The sequence below is a fragment of the Sciurus vulgaris genome (assembly GCF_902686455.1).
Source record: "Sciurus vulgaris genome assembly, chromosome: 14".
NCBI classification, from domain to species: domain Eukaryota; kingdom Metazoa; phylum Chordata; class Mammalia; order Rodentia; family Sciuridae; genus Sciurus; species Sciurus vulgaris.
The window spans coordinates 25,300,309-25,323,373 of NC_136475.1; the positions used below are offsets into that span (position 1 = coordinate 25,300,309).

A 23,065-nucleotide genomic window follows, 5' to 3' on the forward strand; every position below is an offset into this window, starting at 1 on the left:
AGAAAGAAAAAATTTTTGCTGGTCTTGCTTTTGTACCCCAAATTGCAAATGTTACAGTCATCCTGCGTAAGTGCTTAGTTAAGATGGAAAGGGCATAAATTTAGTGGTGGAAGACACAAACAGAAAATGCATTCCAAATGATGACATCATGTTGTGCGAGAAAGCATTGAGCCTATATGAAGATATGAAGACTTCAGCAAGAGATCTCCTGAAATGAATGACACCATACCACTTACTGCAAGAGATGATTGCATGGATTCAGGAATAAATTTAGATTGAAGAATATAAAATATACTAGACAGATGCAGAGGAAAAAACACCTTTATCTATATCTATATCTCTATGTATATATATATATGCATGGTTCATATATTTTATGGCTCAACACTGTCAGAGGTTTCAGGCATCTACAGGTCTTAGAGCAAAGCCCTGGAAGATAAGAAGGGACTGCTGTATTCTGGGGTCCATTACAAATATAGAAATAAAATGTATGACAATAATAGCACAAAGGATGAGAGGGAGTTATGTAGATGAATATAATATTAGAGAGTTGTCTCTTATCTGAGCAGTATCAAAATATTAACTTATGGTAACCTGTAATATAACAAGTATTCATATTGTAATCCACAGAGCAATTGCTAAAGAAGAAAAGGAAGAGGAAGAGGGAGAAGGAGGAGAAGTAGATAACAATGGCTACGAAGAGCTTTATGTTTTTAAAAAGTCCATTAATGATATTAGATGAAATTCCAAGAAATATTTAATCAATACAAAAGAACAGAGGAAAAGAGAAGCAAAGTGACCATTATGAAATAAATGTCAAGATAGCAAGATGGTCATTTCAATTCCAGCCCTGTAAATATTTGCAGTAGATGTAGAATGAACAAAATATGCCAATTGAAAAACAGAATGTCGCACTGGATAAAGAAGCAAGAGCCAATGTATCCTTCATCAATTAAAAAACACCACATATATTATTAGTCTGAAATCATAATATCTTGTACTGGTTTCACCTGGATTTATTTATGAAGCTGCCTTTTCTGTAGGATTAGCTGGTGAGGAAGTTGGGTTGGGCTAGGAAAGATATTACATCTGGCATAGCGGAGGACCACTCTTTCAATATGGGCTTCCATTCCCAAGGAGGTTAGAAGACCAGGTTTTCTCCTTGATGTCTTCCAAAAAGACAAACTCCCATGGACAGGTGTCTTGACTTTTGTCATGTTTACTGATGTCTCATAGGCTAAAGCAAGTAACACGGCCAAGTGCAAAGCCAGTGTAGGAGGAGACTCTCCACAGAGGGGAATTCTGGAAGGCCTGGTCTCTGGGGACATTAGCATAAGAATCAACTGCACTCTATTACCTAAGATTTATAGGACACTCACTTTAAATATAAGTATGGTGATAGGGTTAAGTGAAAGAATAGAACAAGATACACTGTGTAGATGCTAATCATGGTAACATTGCAATGGCTGCATTGATTTTAGACAAAGTTGATGCCAAGATCAAAAGAATTTACTAGAGATAAGAAGTAATCAAAGAAGAGCCATGTGTCAAAAACAAGCCATGGGTCAAAGAAAAATCACAAGGGAAATTGGAAAGTGTTCCCAACCGAATGATAATAAAACTCTACTATGCCAGCATTGTCGGCTATGACTAACACAGTGCTTAGGAAAGAACAGCTTAGAAGATTTGAAACCAGTGATTTCTTTCTCTAGTTTATGAAACTAAAAATGAAAAACATCAAAATCATAGTAAATAAGAAAAGAAAATTGAAAATAGACAAGTAGAGAAAGCCACAAAGCATAAAGTTGAGTATTTTAAAAGAGTAAATTGACAAACTCCTAGATTTTTAAAGCAGGACAGAAAATACAATTCACAAATAATACCAGGAATGGAAAAGGGGATATTACTACAGATCCCACAGATGTTGGAAGATAAAGGAATACCATGAACACCTTCACAGAAATAAACACAACAATTATAGAGTAAAATAAAATAGACTCCATGCATGTATACGCTACATGTAAATTACCACTGCATTGAAAAATATAGAGAAAGACTTGGTTCTGCATGCACCTTGTCATAAATCATCTTGGTTTATCCTTAAGTAAAAGCCTCCAAAGAAACTATGATTTACATAAATTATAAACAAATAAAGACAGTTTTGTGCAGAACTTTATTACTCCAAAAGTAGCAGCAAATTGCTTTTAGTCTGTTTTTCCATTCTGTTCACTACATTTTTTATTTTCAATCATGGATCCGCAGCCATCGGCCATCTAGAAACATTTATGAGTGAAGCGTTAGTGGTAGTAACTATTGACCTATGTTTACTGTATAAGCTGAGACTCCAAAGCCAACAACTGTGAGGTATTTCAGAAAAGTGCAATTCCTCAAAGGCTCTTGTACAAGGAGACAAGGACGTTAAAAATGCAGAGCTGATGTCGGGTTATTCTGGGGTGGTGGTGGAGGCAGTTTTTGTAGAACAAAAACATGATAAACACTCCAAGGGGGATTTGGCAGCGGAAGTATGAGTACGATACTGGGATAAAAGCTTGTTGAAGTGCTTCTTGATATGCATGTATGTGTTAATCCTTCAAGGTTTTCATCAGCAAATATTATCAAAATGTCACAGTACAACCAGAATCCCAGAAAGTAATCTTCCTAAAGTATAGAAAAATTCCCAGATCATCAAAAAGCCCAGAAGTTAGTGTGATTAATTCTCCCCCTCCACTACCCCTACGAGCCAACATGCTTGGTTCATAACCTGTGCTCAGACAAATAGTAGGGGCAAGGAATGAAAGATGCACCAAAATGGAATAATTCATTTAGCAACCATCATTAAGTGTTGTGGGAGTCGCAAAAGGAACTCAAGACAGTGACCTGAAAACCCTTCACTCCTAAGTAAGAACAGTGGCAGACATGGGAAACCACCAAGGAAATTGGGGGCTTTTTAATTGCAGCTTCTCTCCTAGGGTTCCCAGCCTGTCTCATTTCCCAGGAAGATAATATTGCATCTGGAAGTAACTGAGTTCTCAGAGAGGTTCTTATCATCCTTTAAAAGATCTCTCTCCCGATTTTCTTGTTTCTAAGAGAGTACAAAGAATAGACGCTTAGTAATAGTTCTAGTGCCCCAGAATTAAAGCAGACCTACGATTCCCATGAAACCATCTGTTTTGTTTGTCTAAATGTTGTGGGTGTTTAGAGAAGGGCCAGGGAGTGAGGAGGCGGGGCCACGAGCTACATGATCTTTGAAGAAACTGGTATATCAGGAAGTTGTGATGGCTACTCCCAGCTAGTGAGCTCAGATCTCACCAGACACAAAGCATCAAGGATAAAGACATTTTCCAAAACAGCCTTTGCTTGTTCTGGTACAAAAAAAGAAAAGAAAGAAAGCTCAAGAAAATACTTGTAAAGGAAAGGAAATAGACTTAGAGAAAAATACCCAGTTCCCAGACTTTATTTGGCAGAGAAAAATGATAGTGAAGCCAAGGAACCTTTTCCATACCCCCAATATGCCTTTTTTTTCCTTAAGTCCTCTTTTTAAAGCTTCAGTCTTAATACTGTATTCCAGTTTTAGTGTTACCAAAATGTCCTAGACCTCCCTAGTCCGTGGCCAAAGATCATATCTTCTTTCAGTGCCCAATTTTCTCATACCTAATGGTCAGAAGTTAGTCCCCTCTCCAATAGGGCCCAGGGCTATTCTGCAGGGTATCAGGGTGCCACCTCTGTGTGCTCAGGAACAGAAACAGACCCTGATTTTCCTATCTCAGGCTTACCTTCATGTCACCTTGTCACTGTCTCTGCTGCTGAGACCCCTCATGGAACTGCCAGGACAGGGCTGCCCTCTGCCAAGTGACTACTCATGCCACCACGCCCGCCCCGTGGCCTTGAGGAAAGACATCGCTCTCTTCTTTATCTCTCCTCATGTTGTGTGGGATATTTCCTCTTTCTCGTTACCAAACAACAGAGTTGAAATTAAACTATGCTTTTTGTTGGACTATACTGAAATATTGGAGATAACATAATGAGTACCATACAAAGCTTTTTTAGCCATCAGAAGGACCCAGACTTGTCCTGAGGCCAATTACCAGGCCAGCTTCTGCTTGGCCTTCCTCCACATGGCCAAGAAAAGTTCATCCCTTTCCCCAGACCGACCTCTTCCCAGGGTGATTAATAGCAGAGATGCTGATTCCCGCCATCCGCCACGTCAATATTTGTTGAATGTCTATTTTGTTTCAGGCACTCCAGTGGACCCACAAGATATAGTGGGGACCCAAATGTCCAGCCCTGATGGAGTTTAAAGTTTAAATTGGGTGGGGAAATAAACTATACAAATAATTACCTACTCAAATATTATCAGTTATAAAATGTCCAAAGTGTCATGATGTGAAAGTTATAGGGCCCCATGAGAAAGTCTAATAGAGGAAGATCTTTTGGATTGGAGAAGTCAAATAAGGCTAATCTGAACAATTGACATTTAAGTTGGAACTGAAATCTGGGTAAGAATTAACCCCAGGGGGCTGGCAGTGTCGCTCAGTGGTAGAGTGCTTGCCTACCATGTGCCCTAAGTTCAATTCCCAGCATCACAGAGGGAAAATAAAAATAGCCCCATAAACTGCATGTCAGGCAGCAGTGATCACTGATGTGAAGGATCTGTCAGAGAAGGGAGCTTGGACAGACCAAAGTGACTGAAGGCGATGGGGGCCAAGAGGTGCAAGATGAGGCTGGACAGGGACACAGGAACCAGCCGGTGTAGGCAGTCCAAAACCCCAACAAAGATTTGGGATGTGCTCCCAAATATAATGGACGGTAACTAAAGCATTTTGCGTAGGGGAGAGAAAGGCATGAGTTGATGTGTATTTTAAGAAGACTCCACGTGTATTTTATAGAGTGAATTAAAAGGGGACAAGAGAGCAGGTGACTATCCCAGCAATCTAAGCATGAGGTGACGATGGCCCAGACCATGTCGTTGGCAGAAGAGATAGAGAAGCAACCCACGTCTAGATATGTAGAACAACATAGTGTGTTGCTGGCGAATGTTGGGGAAGAGCAGAGAGGAGAGTCTGACCAGAGCATCAAGGAAGACTTCCAGCTTCTGACGGGGTCAGCTAGGAATGTGGTCTGATATCTGGGCGCTGATAAGATATCCAGACGATAATCAGTACATTTCCCAAAGTCTGAGTGATGTGGTCTTAAATATTCCACCAGAGAAGTATCTGCGGCCGAGGGGCAGGCCTCGCTAAGCCCTCTTCAGTCTGTCTTTCAAAATCTCCACCAGCCTGGCCATCCAGCCTCATCTATGGCCACCCATCACATCTGTTTGCACATGAGGTTAATTTTTCCTTAAGAATTTCTCCCTAGGCATTACCAGGATGAACTGGTAATATTTCCATTATTAATTCATTCATTCAAGGTCGAGTTTTTCACACTGATTGAGAACCGGACCACTGAAATTAAATCCCACCTCTGCCACTGATGAGCTGAGACACCTTGGGCAAGTTTCTTAGCCTCTCTCTGACTCAGTTTCCTTATATGGGAAATGGAGCTTACAGTGGTATCTACTTCAAAGGACTGGCATCGGCTTAAGTGAATGAATTACGTTCCATGTGTTCAGAACAGAGCCTGGAACACCCTAAGTACCTAGCTGATGTTAGAAAAGGCCATTGCTCCTCACTGACACAGATGTTAAAGAGAGCCTTCTTCTGTAACACTTCCTTGCTAGGACACTGCTTTGCACAGTAGAAAGCATTTTGGGGTCAGATGGATTTAACTGCAAGTGTCTGCTCTCCTACTAAACCTGTCCAAGCCCAAGTTCTCTCACCCACATTGAACAATAATCCCCACACTGAGTGGTTATCCCAAGGCAAAATCGAAACTCTTTGAGCAGTCTTTTGAATATAGCAGATGCTCACTAAATGCCTCTCGTGCATAGGAGATGCTTAATAAATACCTTATGTATAGTGACATTCAATAAATGCCTTGTAAACAACAGATGCTCAATAAATATTAGGTTCTTTTCCTACTCAGAAGGCGCTTCCCTTCCTAATTTAAATGCTGCCTCTCCACCTCTGCCACTAAAGAGACTTCAGTGGGAGGAAGGCAATTTCAAACCTTTCATAGGCTTAGAGTTTATGAATAAGGTTATATTTTTTTTTCCAGAAATTACACTCTCTGGCCATTTGTAGCACAGTGTGGGGCTATGTAAAAGCCGGGGACGTGAATATGGGCATCTTACACTCTGGAGAGAATGGTCCACAAAGGTTCCACTTGGATCCCAAACCATTCACGTTTCCCAGTGCCAGCCCTGCTCTTTCCCATGCCATGTCCCATTTCCTCCGACTGCCCCACCATCACCTTGAAGGACCAGAGTAAGAAAACAGGCACCAGCCCACAGAAAACACTCTGGCTCATCCTGGAAAGCATAGACTCCTGGGTCTTTATTTTCAAAGCTGACTGCATGGTTTCCTTTGGCGCAACCGGCATGTGGCAGCATTTGCTCTGGACGCCTCCCCCAACCCCGCCCGTGGCCTTGCTGTGGCCTTCCGCCAGCTGCCTTTTTTTCTGGTTCACATGAGCGACTTGCCCTTTGCGTGTGTTGCTGTGTGTCCCCTCCAGGGCAGTTGTGTTTTAAGACTCATTTCCAACACAGGATGAAAACTTTGCCCCTGTTATGGGAAAGGAAAACTTTTAGGAGCAAACCGAGCTTCTTGCCGAAGGGGCCCTTCCTTCAGTCCTTGAAATCTCACTCATCCTGTGCTGTGGCCAACCCTGAATGGACAATGTAAGACAAAGACTTTCCCTCTGATGTTTGCTGTAGGACTGTTGGGGCAATACAGCAGTGGTCGCAGAAATAAGATGACCAGCACCTTAAGACTGTCAACAGCAAAGTAAGCAGTGCTGTTAGAAGACTAACAGGGTATCTTTGGATTTCAGAGAACAGATCCGTCAAGGCCTAGAAGAACTCCAGAAGGTTCTGCCAGGAGGAGACACTTATATGCATGAAGGATTTGAAAGGGTAATTTTAAGACCGTTTTTAACCTCAAATATAAAGTGTGATGTTGAAATATCAACATAGGAATGACTGGTGAAATAAAGCACATATCTTAGAGGGATCGAATAACACCCAATGGCAAGATGAGGCAATTTTTCTCCCTATAAGCTTGGACACTGGTAACTATATCCCGAATTAAGGAAATGAATTTCCTTCTTTCTTCACTAAGACTGATGAAGGCCTTGTTAACTAACGATAGATGTCACTCATGACTCATGCCACATCCAAGTCCCCTAATTCCTAAAGGGATCTTAGTTGGATGGCAGCATTAGTGATTGAGAGAGAATTTCAGTGCCTTCAACTTTAAGTGATGTTAAAGCCTTTCTTTATCTCAAGCAAATGGGTATTATGGTAGGGATTTTCTTGCTGTCTAGCTGTGCTAGACTCTGAGAAGTCAAGACATTGATCCATGATCACAATTCCATCTCTTAAGAGTTAGAGTAACTTTACTTGGATATTATCCATTGATATCTGAATGAGACCTGGGTGAATTACACAAAGAATCAAGACTGGACCCTGGCTGCATAGCCAACACTACAGCCTATTACACATCATGGTTTTTGTAGTGACGAATAGTAATTGTATGTCTGATAACTTGTTCATGTGTTTTTCAGGCCAGTGAGCAGATTTATTATGAAAACAGTCAAGGTAAGACTGTGGTATAAATTACCACTAAGAAATATTTAACATTTTTCTGTGTTTCTGAAAAAAATGTCTTAGTAATTTTTTCATGTTTCAAAAGACTTGTATGATATTGTCTATAATCCTTGGACACATACTTCATTACCAAAAAAGAATGCATAGAAAAATGATACATACCAGATCAAATTCTACTGTCCTGGTGGTACCAATAGAGTTACATAAAAGTAATTAAGATCCCATTATGACCACAGTCTGTAATTCTTATGAATGATTTTGCATATTGAGTTCATTAAAGTAGTAAATGCTTGAATGGGTTAGCAAAGTCTTGGATTTTTATGTCAAATCTTGTTCCCTTGTCCTTCTCTGAGCTCCAGGCCTCTTCATTACTGTGATTGAATATATTACGATCAAGATGCTAGTTTGGTTTAAACATTTTTTTCATTTAATGATGAAAAATGCATAAAATATACTTAGTAGAGTGTCTAGCAATAGAAATATTGATAAAATTTGTTATCATTTTAGCTATTATATCTACAGTATCTTTCAGGGGTATGCTTTATCTCAAGCAAATCTCTTTAAAAAGAATCAGTATTATAGTAGGGATTTTCCTGCTAGGCCTGTAGAAATATCCACTTCCTGTTTGACTTTAAACTGCAAGAAATAGAAGGCACCCAGAATCAACACCAAAACTTGCTAATGTAAGTCAACAATGAGCATTGTTACTAGAAGTCTAAATAACAAAATTCTAGTAAGTTTTGCCCACTGCCATAACACTTTCTGTCAGCCTGTAAATCATGATGCCTATTACTTTTTGCCAAACTGTGTTCAGGGGATGGTATATGTGGTCAACTACAGCATGTGAGAGGGACCAGTAAAGCCCAGTGGGAGAGGCCTGGGTGACAGTCACGTGTGCTGCTAGCAAAAAGTAATCACCCGTGGCTCACTGGAGCTGTTACCAGCTATTGAGTCAGTGACCATTTCTGAACATTTGTAGAGATGGGACTGAGAAACCAGAAGCCAAATTTATTCCTCCTTGAGGCTATCCTGATGAAGCATTCTCCAACCTGGAATTGCTTCCAGGCCCAAAAGAGAGGCTGGTGGTTCTCACAATATTGACTTCTGGGTAGTTCAGATTATAAGAGATCAAATCCCAGGGCTGAGAGGGGGGTTTCCAAGGAGGCAGGATGACTGAGTACCCCTGTGTTGTTTCGAGCAGGGTACAGGACAGCAAGCGTCATCATTGCTTTGACTGATGGGGAACTCCATGAAGATCTCTTTTTCTATTCAGAGAGGGAGGTAAGTAATGGCCCCGCCTGTGTCCAAACACATACCTGGGGGCAGGGAGGTACCTCGGTGGTAGAGCATGTGCTTACCATGCGCAAGGCGCTGGGTTCAATCTGCAGCACCCCAATAAAATAAACAAAATCTAGAAATCTTGAAACGGCTTCTCTCTGAAGTGTGCTACACTCTTTGAAATGAGCCTCTTTACTCAGGCAAAGCGATAGATGCTCCTGTAAAACCTCTGAATGAAATAGTTTCAGATGTAAAAACAATCATAATAATTCATTTTTTTACAGTGAATTTTTATGTCTTTCACATGGTGAATGTTTTTCCCCTTTCAAAATTTTGCATATTGCTTTGTGCTTTGAGGGATAAAAAATATCTATTGTGCCTTTATTCGAGACATTGTATGCTTTAGCAGTTTTGACATAACCCTATATTATTTTACTAAAATAAGAGGAAGAGAAAGAACTGCTCAAAATATGTAAGAGCCAGTCTTGTCTAAAGGTGCTAACCTTTGAGATTATCACTCCAAGAGCCAAATGTAAACAGCAATCGGTGACAAAGTTCATTGTAATCTCTCCGTCTGTATTTCTCTTTCCCTTTGATGTCTTCTCAAAATATTCCTCAAAGCAAGTGAAGGAATTCTCTAAATGAAGCTTCCAGATGACTTAAAAAGAGGTTTACTCGGGAATTGTAGTTATATTTACACTTAGGAAATGCTTTTCACTCATGTTCTGGATTTGAACTGTATACGAAGGAATCACGTTAGCTGTGGGAATGAACTGAAGCCTCATTAGTGACACAGGCCAGGGTAGAAAGGAACACAGGTGGGGAAAGGTAGTGAGGGGCGGGAGATGCCGGGTCTGGAGAGGATTTTGTTGTAGCATTATGCTCGCCTCAAGCCCTTGACTACAACTGAGTTCAATTTTAGCTCCCCTGCCAGTGTGAAGTATCTATTCGTTCACTCACTCAGAGCTTGGCATGTGCTGGGCTGTCGTCTAGACAAGAGAGACATGGGTGAGCAAGATGCTGTTGCTGCCCTCATGGGTCTCACAGTGCAATAATGTTTGGCTTCATTAGCTCCCTCCTCCGGCTGGAACAGAGGATGGCTCAGCATGGGAGAGACTCAAGCTCATGTGACAGACACCCCTACGTATTTGGGAAATGATACATTTCTATATTCTAAGGTCAAAATATGTGATCGGAATGCAAAATGGCTTATTTGGGCACTAAATAACAGCCAAATAAAGTAAAAACCCTCATAAGGGAAGAACTGAAAATAAAATAAATAATGAGTGTCCGTGGCTTAAAATAGGGGTTAGTAGAAAAGAATTTTAGGTATGGTACATACAGACTTGGAAAAATATTTGGAATGCCAATGCCAATAGAAGAAAAACTTTACAAAAGAGATAAAACTCAAGATACAAAGAAATTAAACTTTCCCATTGTTGATAATTCTATGGAAAACCCAGCTAGAGGAGAGCAGAGTTGTTGCACATAAGGTTGGTACTAGACTAAGTCTAAACATTTATTGTATCCGTAAAGCCACCACAATGTTTCTAACATGAATTTTAAAAAGAGATGTTTCTATTGCTTCTAGAATTCAGTGTTAGATAACAAATAGGTTGCGTATCGGGGTAGGGAGGGATAACACAAATCAACAGCACATATTGAGCACTTACTATATGCTCACTATTGATTACTTGCTGAGCACCTACTGTATGGCCAAGGATTTCCAAGTTTTGTTTTCTGTTGTGAAACATGGGAGAAGCTGGAAATCAAATATTGGAGCCTTTAATAAATCAAATAATTAAAGTCAAGCCTAAACCCAATGTTATTTATTATGTTTCCCTTTCAATGATTGATTAGTGAGAGGACAACATAATAAATTGGGTTTACTTTCCAATATGGACTTACTATTAACCAATTTATTCCATTGAAATAAAAAAAGCCTTATTCACAGGGGATTGCTGATGTATGTGGCATCTACATTGATCAAGGCCTTATAGAATAAGCTCTGCTTTTTTTTTAATATTATCTCGATTTAATCCCCAAACCACTTTTCAAAGTAAAGTCAACCATCCAACTCAGGTATATCTGGTTCCAAATATGACATTCTCTTGTGATACTATGTTGCCATTACAAAGAAATATGTTTCCATAAAATCCATTAGAGGCATGGAAAGGTGCTCATATGCCAGGATTTTGAATATGACTTATCTTAGCCAGCAGTTTCCCTTTCCTCCTCTTGCCATTTCAAAGTCCTTCTCAAGACTCCACTTCAGAGATCTTTCCCAGCCTTCCCATTGGAGCCATCACCCCCCACCCCTGTCTACTGTGCATTAAGTTAGAATGTGATCTCTAGTGTAGTACCTGGCACATAGTAGGTGCTCAATAATTCCTAACTGTTGTAGCTAGTCTGATGAATCCCAAGAGAAGTAGGCTTGCTGCTGCTTCTCTTTCTAATGCCCTTTGTTTCCCTGCCAAGGCTAACAGATCCCGAGATCTGGGTGCAATTGTTTTACTGTGTTGGTGTCAAAGATTTCAATGAAACACAGGGATGTTCGTGAATCTCTAACATGTACTCAGTATAGAGGGTGCATCAGCAGGATAGATACGCCTTAGGTTATTTTTCCACCAAATGCTAAGCAGGAAGGATTTATTGGATGTGTAAAGAATGTGAACTCATTTTTTGAGGTCTTCAACATGACCCATTTAAGCAGCGTCTTTCCTGGTTGACATCGGAGTAAGCATTACACTGCCAAGGTGTCAAAACAGATCTGAATTAACTTGAAAACCTTTTTTTAGAACATTTAAAATAACAACCATTTTTTTTGCTATAAAAAATACAATGCATTGTCAATACAAAATAGGAAATAATTGGATCAGCAGGCCCAAAGGTGTGCACAAGTACACACAAGTAAATCATGCAAACTCGCTAATGACTGAAATAAATGTGCCTCACACATAGTTCCTAATTTCTTTTTGTTATAATGGCATAAGAAAATGCCTATGATTGTTCAGTAAATTAAACAGGATTGCAAAGAATAAAATAGTAAATGCCTACTTTTAGAATAAATTTGTATTTGCACTGAAAGGTATGAAAAGTTATATATGGATATATGTAATTGTTAATAAAGATAAGATACAGATAGAAAAATATAGATACACATAGAAGGATATGAGTAATGTTTACTTTCTTTTTATAACTCTCTTGGTTTTTTCCCAAGTTTTCACAATGAATACATGTTACTTTTTGCAATCAGTAAAAAAATAAATAATAAGAAGCTATTTTTAAAACCATGCACACCAGCACTGACTCTGACTGGGGCACTCCCCAAACTACACAAAGATGGGGGTTGATAAAGCTCTCAGATCAACTTCTCCTTGCCTTCCGCCCTCGCCTCATAAAGCAAGAGTAGTTAAGCAATTGGCCATTCCTTTGTGAGCAGTTTGAGTGAAATTTTGGGGTCCACATTTATTGATCTAACCCAACACCAAAGCCTGAATTTCTTTTCAAAGTTGCTCTGCAAGGAAACTTGAGTCTGTTTGATTCAAATAAAGTTGCCAACAGGAATTTGGGTGAATGGGAGAAAAATGAGCCAATGGCATGTCCCCAAGTACATAAATATATCAACCCAGGCCAAATGTTCATCCATCTGGACAATCTTACCTCTGCTCCCAAAGAGAAAAGTACTAAAACAATGTAAAGACTGGAGCTGCCCCTCAGGTCTGCTCCAGAAGGATCACTGGTAAGCACATTACTGCCAAAGGCTCTTCAGAAACGCCCATGACCCTGCTGGGGCCCTTACATTCCTCTGGGTTCTAGAAATAAGTGGGGCCCCTAAACCCAATAGCTTCCCTAAATTCTCACATGCTCCCCTGACATGGCCTCCGTGTGATTCATGTTCTCTGTGTTCTCAGCTGGCCCGCATTGCAGACAGTAAGGATCACGTGTTTCCAGTGAATGACGGCTTCCAGGCACTGCAGGGCATCATACACTCCGTGAGTAGGGCTCTTCCTCTGAGGTGGACATGCCGGCACTTTCCATCCCCAATCTGCAACAGATACCCCTGTCCCCTCTTTCTGAGGCTGGTGTTTTTCTGCTTGAGAGCATGTTCCTCCATGTGATCTTTGGGTCTGCCAAGTCCCAAGTCTCCCTTTGGTTTTTCGTGCATGCTTCTTTTCATTCTCCTGTGCCATTCTACTCTAAAATGGAATACTAAAGATTGAAGAGGTCCCTACCCAAAAGTTTGGCAGTGAGCAAACTTACGCAGCCTCTCACCTGTCCTACTGGACAGACTATTGGTTAGCACTTGACTGACCTCAGCTTTCCCAGCCGTGACGAACACAAGCTGGATCTAATGGTTAGCCAAGGTTGAGAACCCCTGCATTAGACCTCTCATGGGGCTTCAGTGTTGTCCGGAGTCTGCCACAGTCACCAGCCCTCCTTCACACACATATGGTATTCTGTAGCCCTTCTCCTGGAGGATGAGCAGGATACTGGATCCAAGAGCCTCTCTTCTCCACCTTCCACGCACAGGTCAGGCCCTTGGTCCAGCTGGAATATTAGATGCCGCTGATTTTCACAGCCCTCCGCTGGCAGGCCAGTGTGTACCTGTAATGCTGCACCTGTAATGAGGTTTAGAGTGCTATAGACTATACTTAGTTTTGTGACCAGACTGGTATACTAATTATCAGAGGAAGCTCACCAGGCTCCAGACTTGGGCTTCAGGATGCAAATTTAGAGCTCAGAGGAGCACCGTCTCCTAAGATTGTCTAAGGGCTCTTGATCTCGGGGTTATTAGATGGGCCTAAGGATCTGCCAGCTCCCCCAGAGCAACCTCAGATGTCTCCAGCATTGCCTGCCTCCAAGGATTGCTAGGAGCTTCAGCAGAGTGGACAGCAATCAAGAAGAAAGGATTTGGGGAGCTGGTCAGTCCAGAGTTTCAATGCTGACCCAAGCACTCACCACTTACAGATCCTTGGATACTTGTTTTTTTATTTGTAAAAAGGGGCTGATGATTAAACTTACATCATAGTCTTGTTGGAGGATTTTAAGGATATTGGTGACATACCTAGTATTTCTCCATGCATATAATAGGTACTCAAGGTACAGTAATCATTTTTTTTCTCCCATTTTCCATCCCCATCAAAGCTTTCTTGAATGTGCATAAAAATCACATGAGAATCAATACCAATCCCTGGACCCTATTCCCAGAAGATTCTATTGCAGTCAGCGGAGGTCGATCCAAGAAATCTGCATATTTAAATCTCATTTTAAAGAATAAGTGCACCAAGTGTACTTTAGAACTCTGATTATGTGACCATAAGTTTTCAAAACTGAAAAGTAATCCCATTTCAGATTGGAAATTCTCACCTTAAATGTGTACAAATGATGGTTTTCTTATTGAAGATGTATTTGTTGGCGAGGAGCAAAAGCCCAAACTACCTTAGCCAAAAAGTGTAAATTATTCAAAGGCTAGAAAAGAATCAGACCCAATATGGGTCCAGTTATGTGTCTTGCTCCAAATAATTTACAGGATCACTGTAGCACACTTGGTTATAAGCACCAAGAACTACAATACATATAAAAGAACAACCAACAATGCAAAATATGATTGACAGCAGGACTTGGGGGCTGACCATGAGTCCCTCTAGAAGCTCAGAGGTGGATATTTGGTGAGAATCTTCATGAGAAAGTACCTAGCTCACTGAAAGCTCAGCAGGGGGTCGGTGGGTGGCACCAGAGGAGATGGCAGGACCCTTCTCTTTCCCAGACACTGGAAAAGAGCTGGGAGTCTTAGGAGATAATAGTGATAATACCTGACTGCTTATGGGAAAGTTCAGAAATAATGGAAAATAAATCTGGACATTGATTGGATTGGAGCAACTTTACAAAAGCCTTGAAAGGGTTTTACTTTGACCATCGCAGTGGGTGGTATCACTGAAACATCTTTAAAATTTTATTTTTTATTTCCAATTTACATGTAACAGTTTTTACTTATTTACGGATACAGTGTGGTATTTCTACACATATATAACATGTACAGATCAAATCAGGATAATTTGCATTTCTACCTCCAATTCATTTTTTCATGTCTGGAGTCTTTGAGTGCCTTTCTTCTAGTCCTTCACAAAGTAACTGGTACATTTGAAACACGCAACAAGTGGATTTAAGGAGAATATTATTGGCAGTGTCTGTTTACATAGGCAGGAGATTGGCCACAACAGCAGCAGTATCGGGAAGTGACATAGACCTACCTTCAGATGACAGGGATACATCGTTTTATACATCTCTTTATCTCTTTGAAGTTTCTTATGGGCCATGTGCCTAACGTTCAAGAGCTGGTTCCTACAAAAATAATCAGAATCTTTTTATCTGCATAAATCAGTGTTGTCCTTGAATATTTTAGCTTAATAGCTCACTCATGTTCAACGTGAGCCCGGATGTTTGTAAAAATCCCCTCATTCCCAAACAGAAATAACTCCAAGGATGTGTTAGAAGCTGAGTGCAAGAGTGTCCCAGAAAGGGAAGAAAAATAATTTGAGACTTCAGTCTCTGAACATTTAGCTGAATGATAACATTCTTGCAAGCGTTTATCTGGGAGTTAGACTAGTGGTTTTGATCCTCGCGGTACTTGCAACCCATGTTTATGGCAGTCGTTAGTTGGTTTGCTTGGACAGAGAAACAGGGACAGGAACAGCGGGGCTCATCTTTCTCAAGTCAGACAGAAATAATTATTGCCTAAAAGCAGGCTAAACTATTTTAAGAAGTAGGTTCATTTCCCCTTCTGGATACCGAAAAGAAAGCCCTCATTTTTTCCCATCTGAAGCATCTATTCCAGCTTGTTTCCATGGACGTTGTTTTGTGGCTGGTAATTTTCTCATAATAAAATAGGACTGGGCTTAATTATTCAAAATAAGATCGCAGAGGAGCTTCTAATATGCTCAAACTGTTCACGAAGTTTTCTGCCCACAGAGATTGTATTTTCAAACCTCAAATGAAGATGCAGGGATGAATATTCATATACCATCACAGACTCATTGATAACCTTCCTGGCTATCCAGTTACAACTCAGTCAGGTAGAGGCCCTTCCCGTGGAGCTTACGATCTGATGGGAGAGACATAAAAACAACTAAATAAATGTATAAAATTACAATTGTGATAAATGGTATAAAAGAGTATTTTGAGAATATTCAAACGAAGCCAGGCTCGTTTGAAGGGATAAACCAAAGGATGAAACAGAGCCATCCATCAGAAGAGCATAGCTACGATGTTCTTGTCAGAACACCGTCCTCAGACGGTGCAAAAGAGTGAAAGAGGAATATCAAAGGTGGAGAATGACAGAAGATGAAGTGAAAAAGCAGATGGAACTAGAGGCCATGGAACTGACTTTAAGAACAGCTGGGACTTACAGCCAGATGCAGAATCTGACAATAGAGCAATCGTGGCTGCAGTCGAGGCTCAGGAAATCTAGACACTGTAGCATCTTGTCCATGTCCCCTGCGCATGATGAGCACCCAAGCACTCAGAATCCGTAGACACCAGGTCTGTGCCTGTGTGAAGAGACACCACTGACTTACTGAGCATCTTTCTCCACTGGCTCCTCAGCTTGGATCTCCCCAGCCACTCCCAGGAGAAAGATTTATATCCCCATCGTACAGGTGAGGAAACTGAGCTGCAGGAAGCTTGGATAAACCTCCTTGTCTGCCCACACATAGTGGCTGAGTGGAGAATTTGAACCCAGGTCTGGCTCCAGAGATCCTGCCCCCCTGATGTTCAGCTGTGCATTTCTGAGGAAATGGGAAGTCACCACTGGATCACCAGGAGCTGATTATCCAGGGATGGTCATCCAGGTGGATAAACTCAAGTCTCCTAATGCTTTAAATCTGGTGCCTTCTTGGTCTTTCACAGTTTCTTAATCCTCTCTCCTCTAAGGCAGAAGTACATCGATGTCAGCTTTATAGAATGGGTTATTTTTCAAAGTGCTGTTGATTGTTTTCCACTTTAATCTCTCACTGATGGAAGACAGAGAAAAGGCAGAAGGAAACCAAAATTTTACTTGGAGATCAAGAATTCACCCTTTATCCCACTTACTACTATTCCATTTATAAAACTCACCATTACCCTGAGGTAAATATCTTTATCCACATTGTATAGGTGAAGAAAAAAGCCAAAAACCCATCCAAGAGCACAGAGCTCTACAGGGGAGAGCAGAGAGGGAACCCAGTTCCATGACCCCAGAGCCCATGCTTTCTCCTGCCTCTGTTTCCTTACAAAGGTAAAAAATAATAATAAAACCCACCAGTTAGTGAGTGGCAGGCAGCATGCAAATCATTTTACATAATCATCAGATTCTCACAAGCACCAATTGCTGTTGTTATAAAGTAGATACTATAAGTTCAAAGAGATTGACTCACTTTTTCAGGTTCACCCAGCACAGTGAGTCATGACCCAGAATAGACCAGGTCTGTCTCTAATGATGGGAGAGACCACACAGCTCTACTGAATAATGTGGGTAGGCCAGGAAGCAGCTCCATTTCAAAGAGGAAGACACAGAGACCCAGAAATGTGAAATGGCTTGACACAATTCAGAGTCCCCCAGCAGAGGCAGGGACCAAATCCCTGCGGCCTGGTCTGGGTGCATGGTGGGTGGGTAGGGAGCTCTTTGCCTTTTGCTGCTGGTAGAAAGCACCTCCAAAAATCTCGACTACTGTTCACCGGATGAAGTTCCATCATCATGAGAAGGTGACAATTTGACAATTAGACTCAGACTTTGCAGACATTCAGGCCAGGCATTTCTCCTAAGCTATTATTTCTATTCAGTGAATGAAAATGTCCCAATGTAATAAAAATTCCCATAGCCCGAAAAGGCTACAAAGATCATGGAGGGGCACGTTCAGACAGAAAGGAACACCTTCCCTCCCACACATGCACAGGACTCTACCTCTTATGAGCTTTTGCAGAATAGATTAATAAAATTTTAAGGAAAAAATGTGGATGGTTGGAAGCTCATAGCCCTATAAGCCAATAAAGCTATAAAGGAAGAAGCTATTTCTTTGCCTTTTGTGGCTTCTTCAGGGAATTTCCACTGACCACAACTGGTGAATTTAGCACCAACCCTTATATGAAAATATGAGGCAAAGGTTCCAGTGTCTTTGTCTCTTTTTTAAAGTGCTGTGGGCAGTGAAACAGGAATCTGCATGAAAGCTGGGTGCAGATAACACTGAAATGGGTTGGCAGCTTTGAATCCCTACACTTGACCCGATTACCATGATGCCTTCTCTCAGCTGTCCCCACTTTGTGTGCAGTTGAGGGCAGTGCCTGGAACCGGGATCATGGAGAACCCAGCTGCTGGTACCAAGCCATGTCCACCTAGAGGACTTTCCTGCCCTATTTAATCCTGGTTTGGCTTCCTATTAATAAAAGGGTGAGTCAGCATGTAGAGCTTTCTGCATGTTTGATCTACAATCAACAGCTAGCATTGAGCAAACACAACAGCGTCTGCAAGAATTTTTGCAAGCTTTGGCATAAACATCCTTATTATCAGGAAATCTGTAAGATCATCAAAACTGAGGAGAAGTCTGGTCCATGGTATATAATTTTTTTTTTTAATAAAAACTTGATCCTGTGCTGATTTCTCCCTTTCACTGGTGGGAAGGTTAGAAGGAATGTACCCACCAAATTCTGGCCCAGGCCCTAGAAAAACTGTGACGAAAGGCAAAGTCTGTCTGCCAGCCTTGCCTCCCACCAGACCTTCCAAGACCCCACCAGGCACTGATAAGAGTTTCTTTCCAATCAAAATCCATGTCACATTCCCAAGATGTGTCTGAATATGGAACTGGTGCTCTTTGCAGGATTAGCAGACAGGAGGCAGGCACATTTGGCGGTGGCAGCCCTTCTCTTAAATCAGGTTAATCTGTCATTGGTGGAAATCCCCTGCCCCTTTGCCACATCCTGATCCTGTCTCAAGGCCTGTCTCACCCCCAGGGCACTGCTCAGAGTCTCCTCCAGGGACCCTGCCCTGGTCTCTCCTCCACCACCTACTCTTGATGCCTTGAACCTCAGTAGCATCCATCCTCGGAGTCACTTGCTTGACACTTGGATCACTGCCATGCCATACACCGTTCCCTGCAGACAGATGCTAAATGGTGCAATTGCAGAGTCTGCCCATGTTTCATATTTCCGGCACTGTGCTTGGCATGTTTATTAATTATAAAGCAGCCCAGAGAACTGCATGGTATTCGTGACCCATGGAAGACCTACCCTGCATAACAGATGGGCAGTTCAGTGGCTCTGTTTCTTGTAAAAATCCCCTCAGTCCTTCCCCCACTCTCTCTTCCAAGATTGCATCTAGAAAAGATGGCATTCGGGACTCGATTCACATTGCCAGGCCTGGATACAAAACATAAATAGAATCAATTGTAGTTTCTGTAGCGGGGCAGAAAAATCTTAAAAAGAAAGAAAGAAAAAAAAAAAGTCGTTTGCCTCAGCAGTCATTAATTAGACTCAGACTTTGCAGATGCTTGGGCCAGGCACTTCTCCTAAGCTATTGTTTCTATTCAGCTTATTAAAAGCCCCATGGGGCTGGGGAGATAGCTCAGTTGGTAGAGTGCTTGTGCTATAAGCACAAGGCCCTGGGTTCGATCCCCAGCACCCCAAAAAAAAAAAAAAAAAAAGCCCCAGAGTAATACAAATTCCCATAGCTTGACAGAGGTCCAAAGATGTGAGGCCCAAAGATGCAGAGGGGGCCTATCCCACTCCTCTGCAGCTCCTCCTCAGACTAGGAATCTGATAAGCACCATTGTAAAAGCAGCAGCAGCATTTTAGAATAAAATCAGCTCCCAAGGAAGGACCTCCACTTCACCAGCACAAGTTCCACAAGCTCATCTTACTAAATAAACCACGTTTTGGAGTTCACAGCTATCTGAGCTTTCCTTCTGAAAATAGGAAAGAAAAAATAGTTTAGAGGGAAAAAGAAGAATTTCCTCAGTTTCAAAAGCTTGTTTGTCCTTCACTTCTCCAGACTCATTGGGTGTGAAACTAAGAGAGAAGAACAGCCCTTGTTTAAGCGAGTTGAGCACCCTTCCTCAGCAAAAACTTCTGCACGTTTTGAGAAAAAGCTTTGTTTTAAAATCCTGTAACCTTGACCAATGTGCTTTGTGCATGTAAGCGTCTTTATTTGGTATAATGACCCAGCATACATAAAATCATGTATGAATCCCAGAGAGATGTGTGTGGTAATTTTCGATTTCTATTTTAGAGTCAGATTCCGTAGAACTGACATGAACTTAGGATAATGGCCATTGTTAACAATAGAGGTGGAGTGGAATTTGAAGCGCAGAGTGGAATTTAATTAGGAAAAGTGAATATGTCTTTTTTTTAACATTTTACTAATAAATTATAGATTAAATTGTTCCAAAATTCACTGGAGCAACATTGAGAATCTTGAATGTATAGAGGAGCCACTTGTATGTCCCACGCTACGTGGATGTTTCTAAAAGCAGTGATCCCCAGGCTAATCCAACGTGCTTTCTGCCATTGGCTATGATAGTACATGTGGACTTTCTGGGGAGCCTGGGCCCCACCCACCTAACACAGACTTCTACATTTTTTTCTCAAGTAAAGGGGTCAAGGCCTTTTACAAAGCAGGCCTACCTAGACCTTCAGGGGAAATGATACCCTTACCATAGTTGTTGAAGAGATTAACCATTGAAGAAATGGAGGAAATGAAGCAGTCCTCCCACGAAGGCAGTTCTCCAAAGTGACTGCACTTAACATGAAGAGCCAGTCCCTACAGGATGCAGACTACGGCCTTGCATTCAGATTACCTTCTGATTCTACTTCCAAGACAAAAAGGGAAGCTAATACATAATGTGCTATAATGCCAGTTTATAAAGCCCTGAAGAACGTGTGCCATTTATTCATTTATTTACCCAATAAATATTCATTTAATGCCTACCTGTGCCCAGTTAGGCGTTGTAGATATAGCAATGGGTAAAAACAAATCCAGTCCTTGCCCCGGTAGAGTTCACAGTCTACAAAGACAACAACCAAACAATCAAAAAGCAAATATATGATTATAAACTATGATAAATCCTCTGACGGATGGTAGTTTGTACTAAATTGTGGGCAGGCATGGGGATATACGGCACTGGTCAGAGTACCAGGACTTAGTGGCAGAGTTTACATTGAATTAGTAGCACCCCAGAGATAGCAGGACAGAAAAGAGCTGCTAGGATTTTAGTCTTAAGAGAACTCAACAGATGCAACCTGCCAACAGATAGCTAACCATCCTCAAACCAGCCTGCTTCAAGCTCCAGACATCTTAAAACTGGAATGTTCCTCTCACAGTAAGACACCAAGGAACATCCTCCAAAAGACTTTCTGCAGACATGTGAAAGCAAAAGGTCCCAATACTATGAATGAATAAAAGATGGTCCATTATGAACACACACAACAGGAACCGGCCAAGTAAGGACCGATTGTTCATAGGGAAAAGAGGCAGAGTAATTTTTAAAGGACATGTCCATCAAAAGGAAGAAGATTCCTAATAACTGTGCGAAAATTCACTGTTCTTTAAGGATTCTTGATAAATCTCTGCATAAACTGAGAACTTTATGACAAAGGACATTAGATTTTTAGACTCCAAAGAAAACAAATTCTATAATACAACCTGGACTGGTCCACAATGGATTTCACTTAAATATATTAAACAGCTCTTAGAACTTTGCAAAGACCTTTTCCATCTGCTGCCTCTCTTGCTCCCCCAATAATTCAATGAGGTTGGTGAAAGTAACCCTACCAGTAACAACACATTGAGTTTAGTTCTTTATGGATTTAAACCTGCTTTGTCATCTATTTTCTTATTGAAATCTATCCAGAAGTTGGCAGGAAAATAGCATTAACATTGATTCAGTTTGTTTCCACTATATGATTAAGCACAAGGCCAACAGCAAGTGATGAGATAGAAACATATGTGAACTGCAGTTCCTGTCTAAGGGTCCTAGCAGCAGTGGTAACTAATGACACACAGCTACCATTCTTTGAGTATGCATCCAATGTCCTCCTGCTGACTTTACCAAGGTTGTTCAGAGCATGTTTCTCGGTGCCTTATTTTCATGAAGTGCACAGGCCAGCTGGTGGCCAAAGGGTTAACTCTCTGTTGAGCAATCAATTTTGCCTAGTTCTGTCTATGAGACAAAAACCTTACAGCTTGCCTTGATCTTACTCTCTCCCTCACCTCCAATCCCCCATGAGTTTTATCACCTACCTTCAATTGATTTTACAAACTCAATATCTCTGCATGCACATCTCTTATTTCATTGGACCCTTTGAAGTCAATGTTTTCCTTATTCCGTTTTATGGAAGAGAAAGCTGAGATTCTGAGGTTTAATAACCTGTCCAAGTCTACATGGCCAGTAAGTGGTAGGGCTTGGATCTCAATATAAATACATTCAGAGCTCAAATCTCTTCTCTGTCTCTGGAGCCCAAGTTCTTGGTAATAATAGGTAGCATTCATCAAGCACATAAGCAGGTTCCAGACACAGTGCTGTGCTCTGCCCGTGTGATCTCATTGAATCTTCCCAGCACAATAACTTTATGCTCACTCTTTTGGTAAGATATCATGATCCCACTCTTACAGATGAGGAAAGAGATTCAGAGAAGTCATGGGGCTTGCCCAAGGTCACACTGCTCATGAGTGAGTTAGGCCAAGAAATTTGATTCCAAATTCCAAACTATTACTCAGTGTGTTTAAATGCTTCCCAAAATGGAGTTTAGAAAAGTTCAAAGAATCATCAAGGAGCATAGATCAGGGAAGCACAGGGTCAGGGCCAACCAGCTCCTCACATGAAATTGTATCTGAAGAATATGGTGGTCTTGGCCTGGTCTTCAATTATACCTCACTTCTGATGTCACTTCGACGCTGTGTGAGTCTCTTCCATTCCATCCAGTGATTTCCCTTTAGTGATTCCCCAGAGCTGTGTCCTCCTCCATGGCTACTTACAGTCTGCAGTCCCTACAATGATCTGCTGTCTGCCTCAGTTCAGACAGACTGATTGCCCTATGACTGGGCTGCTAATAATC

The 23,065-nt window shown here is 41.3% G+C and overlaps 1 protein-coding gene across 1 annotated transcript in view; it reads left to right on the top strand.

Annotated features, from left to right (window-relative positions):
- The window catches only part of LOC306644190 (anthrax toxin receptor 1-like), an 86,264-nt gene that overhangs the window by 48,218 nt on the left and 14,981 nt on the right, over positions 1-23,065 (top strand). Inside the window, exons 4-8 of the mRNA XM_079110882.1 lie at positions 6,931-7,012; positions 7,663-7,696; positions 8,907-8,986; positions 11,462-11,528; positions 12,895-12,978. Of these exons, the coding sequence (XP_078967008.1) occupies positions 6,931-7,012; positions 7,663-7,696; positions 8,907-8,986; positions 11,462-11,524 (259 nt within the window). The 3' untranslated portion in view covers positions 11,525-11,528; positions 12,895-12,978. The remainder of the gene's footprint in view (positions 1-6,930; positions 7,013-7,662; positions 7,697-8,906; positions 8,987-11,461; positions 11,529-12,894; positions 12,979-23,065) is intronic.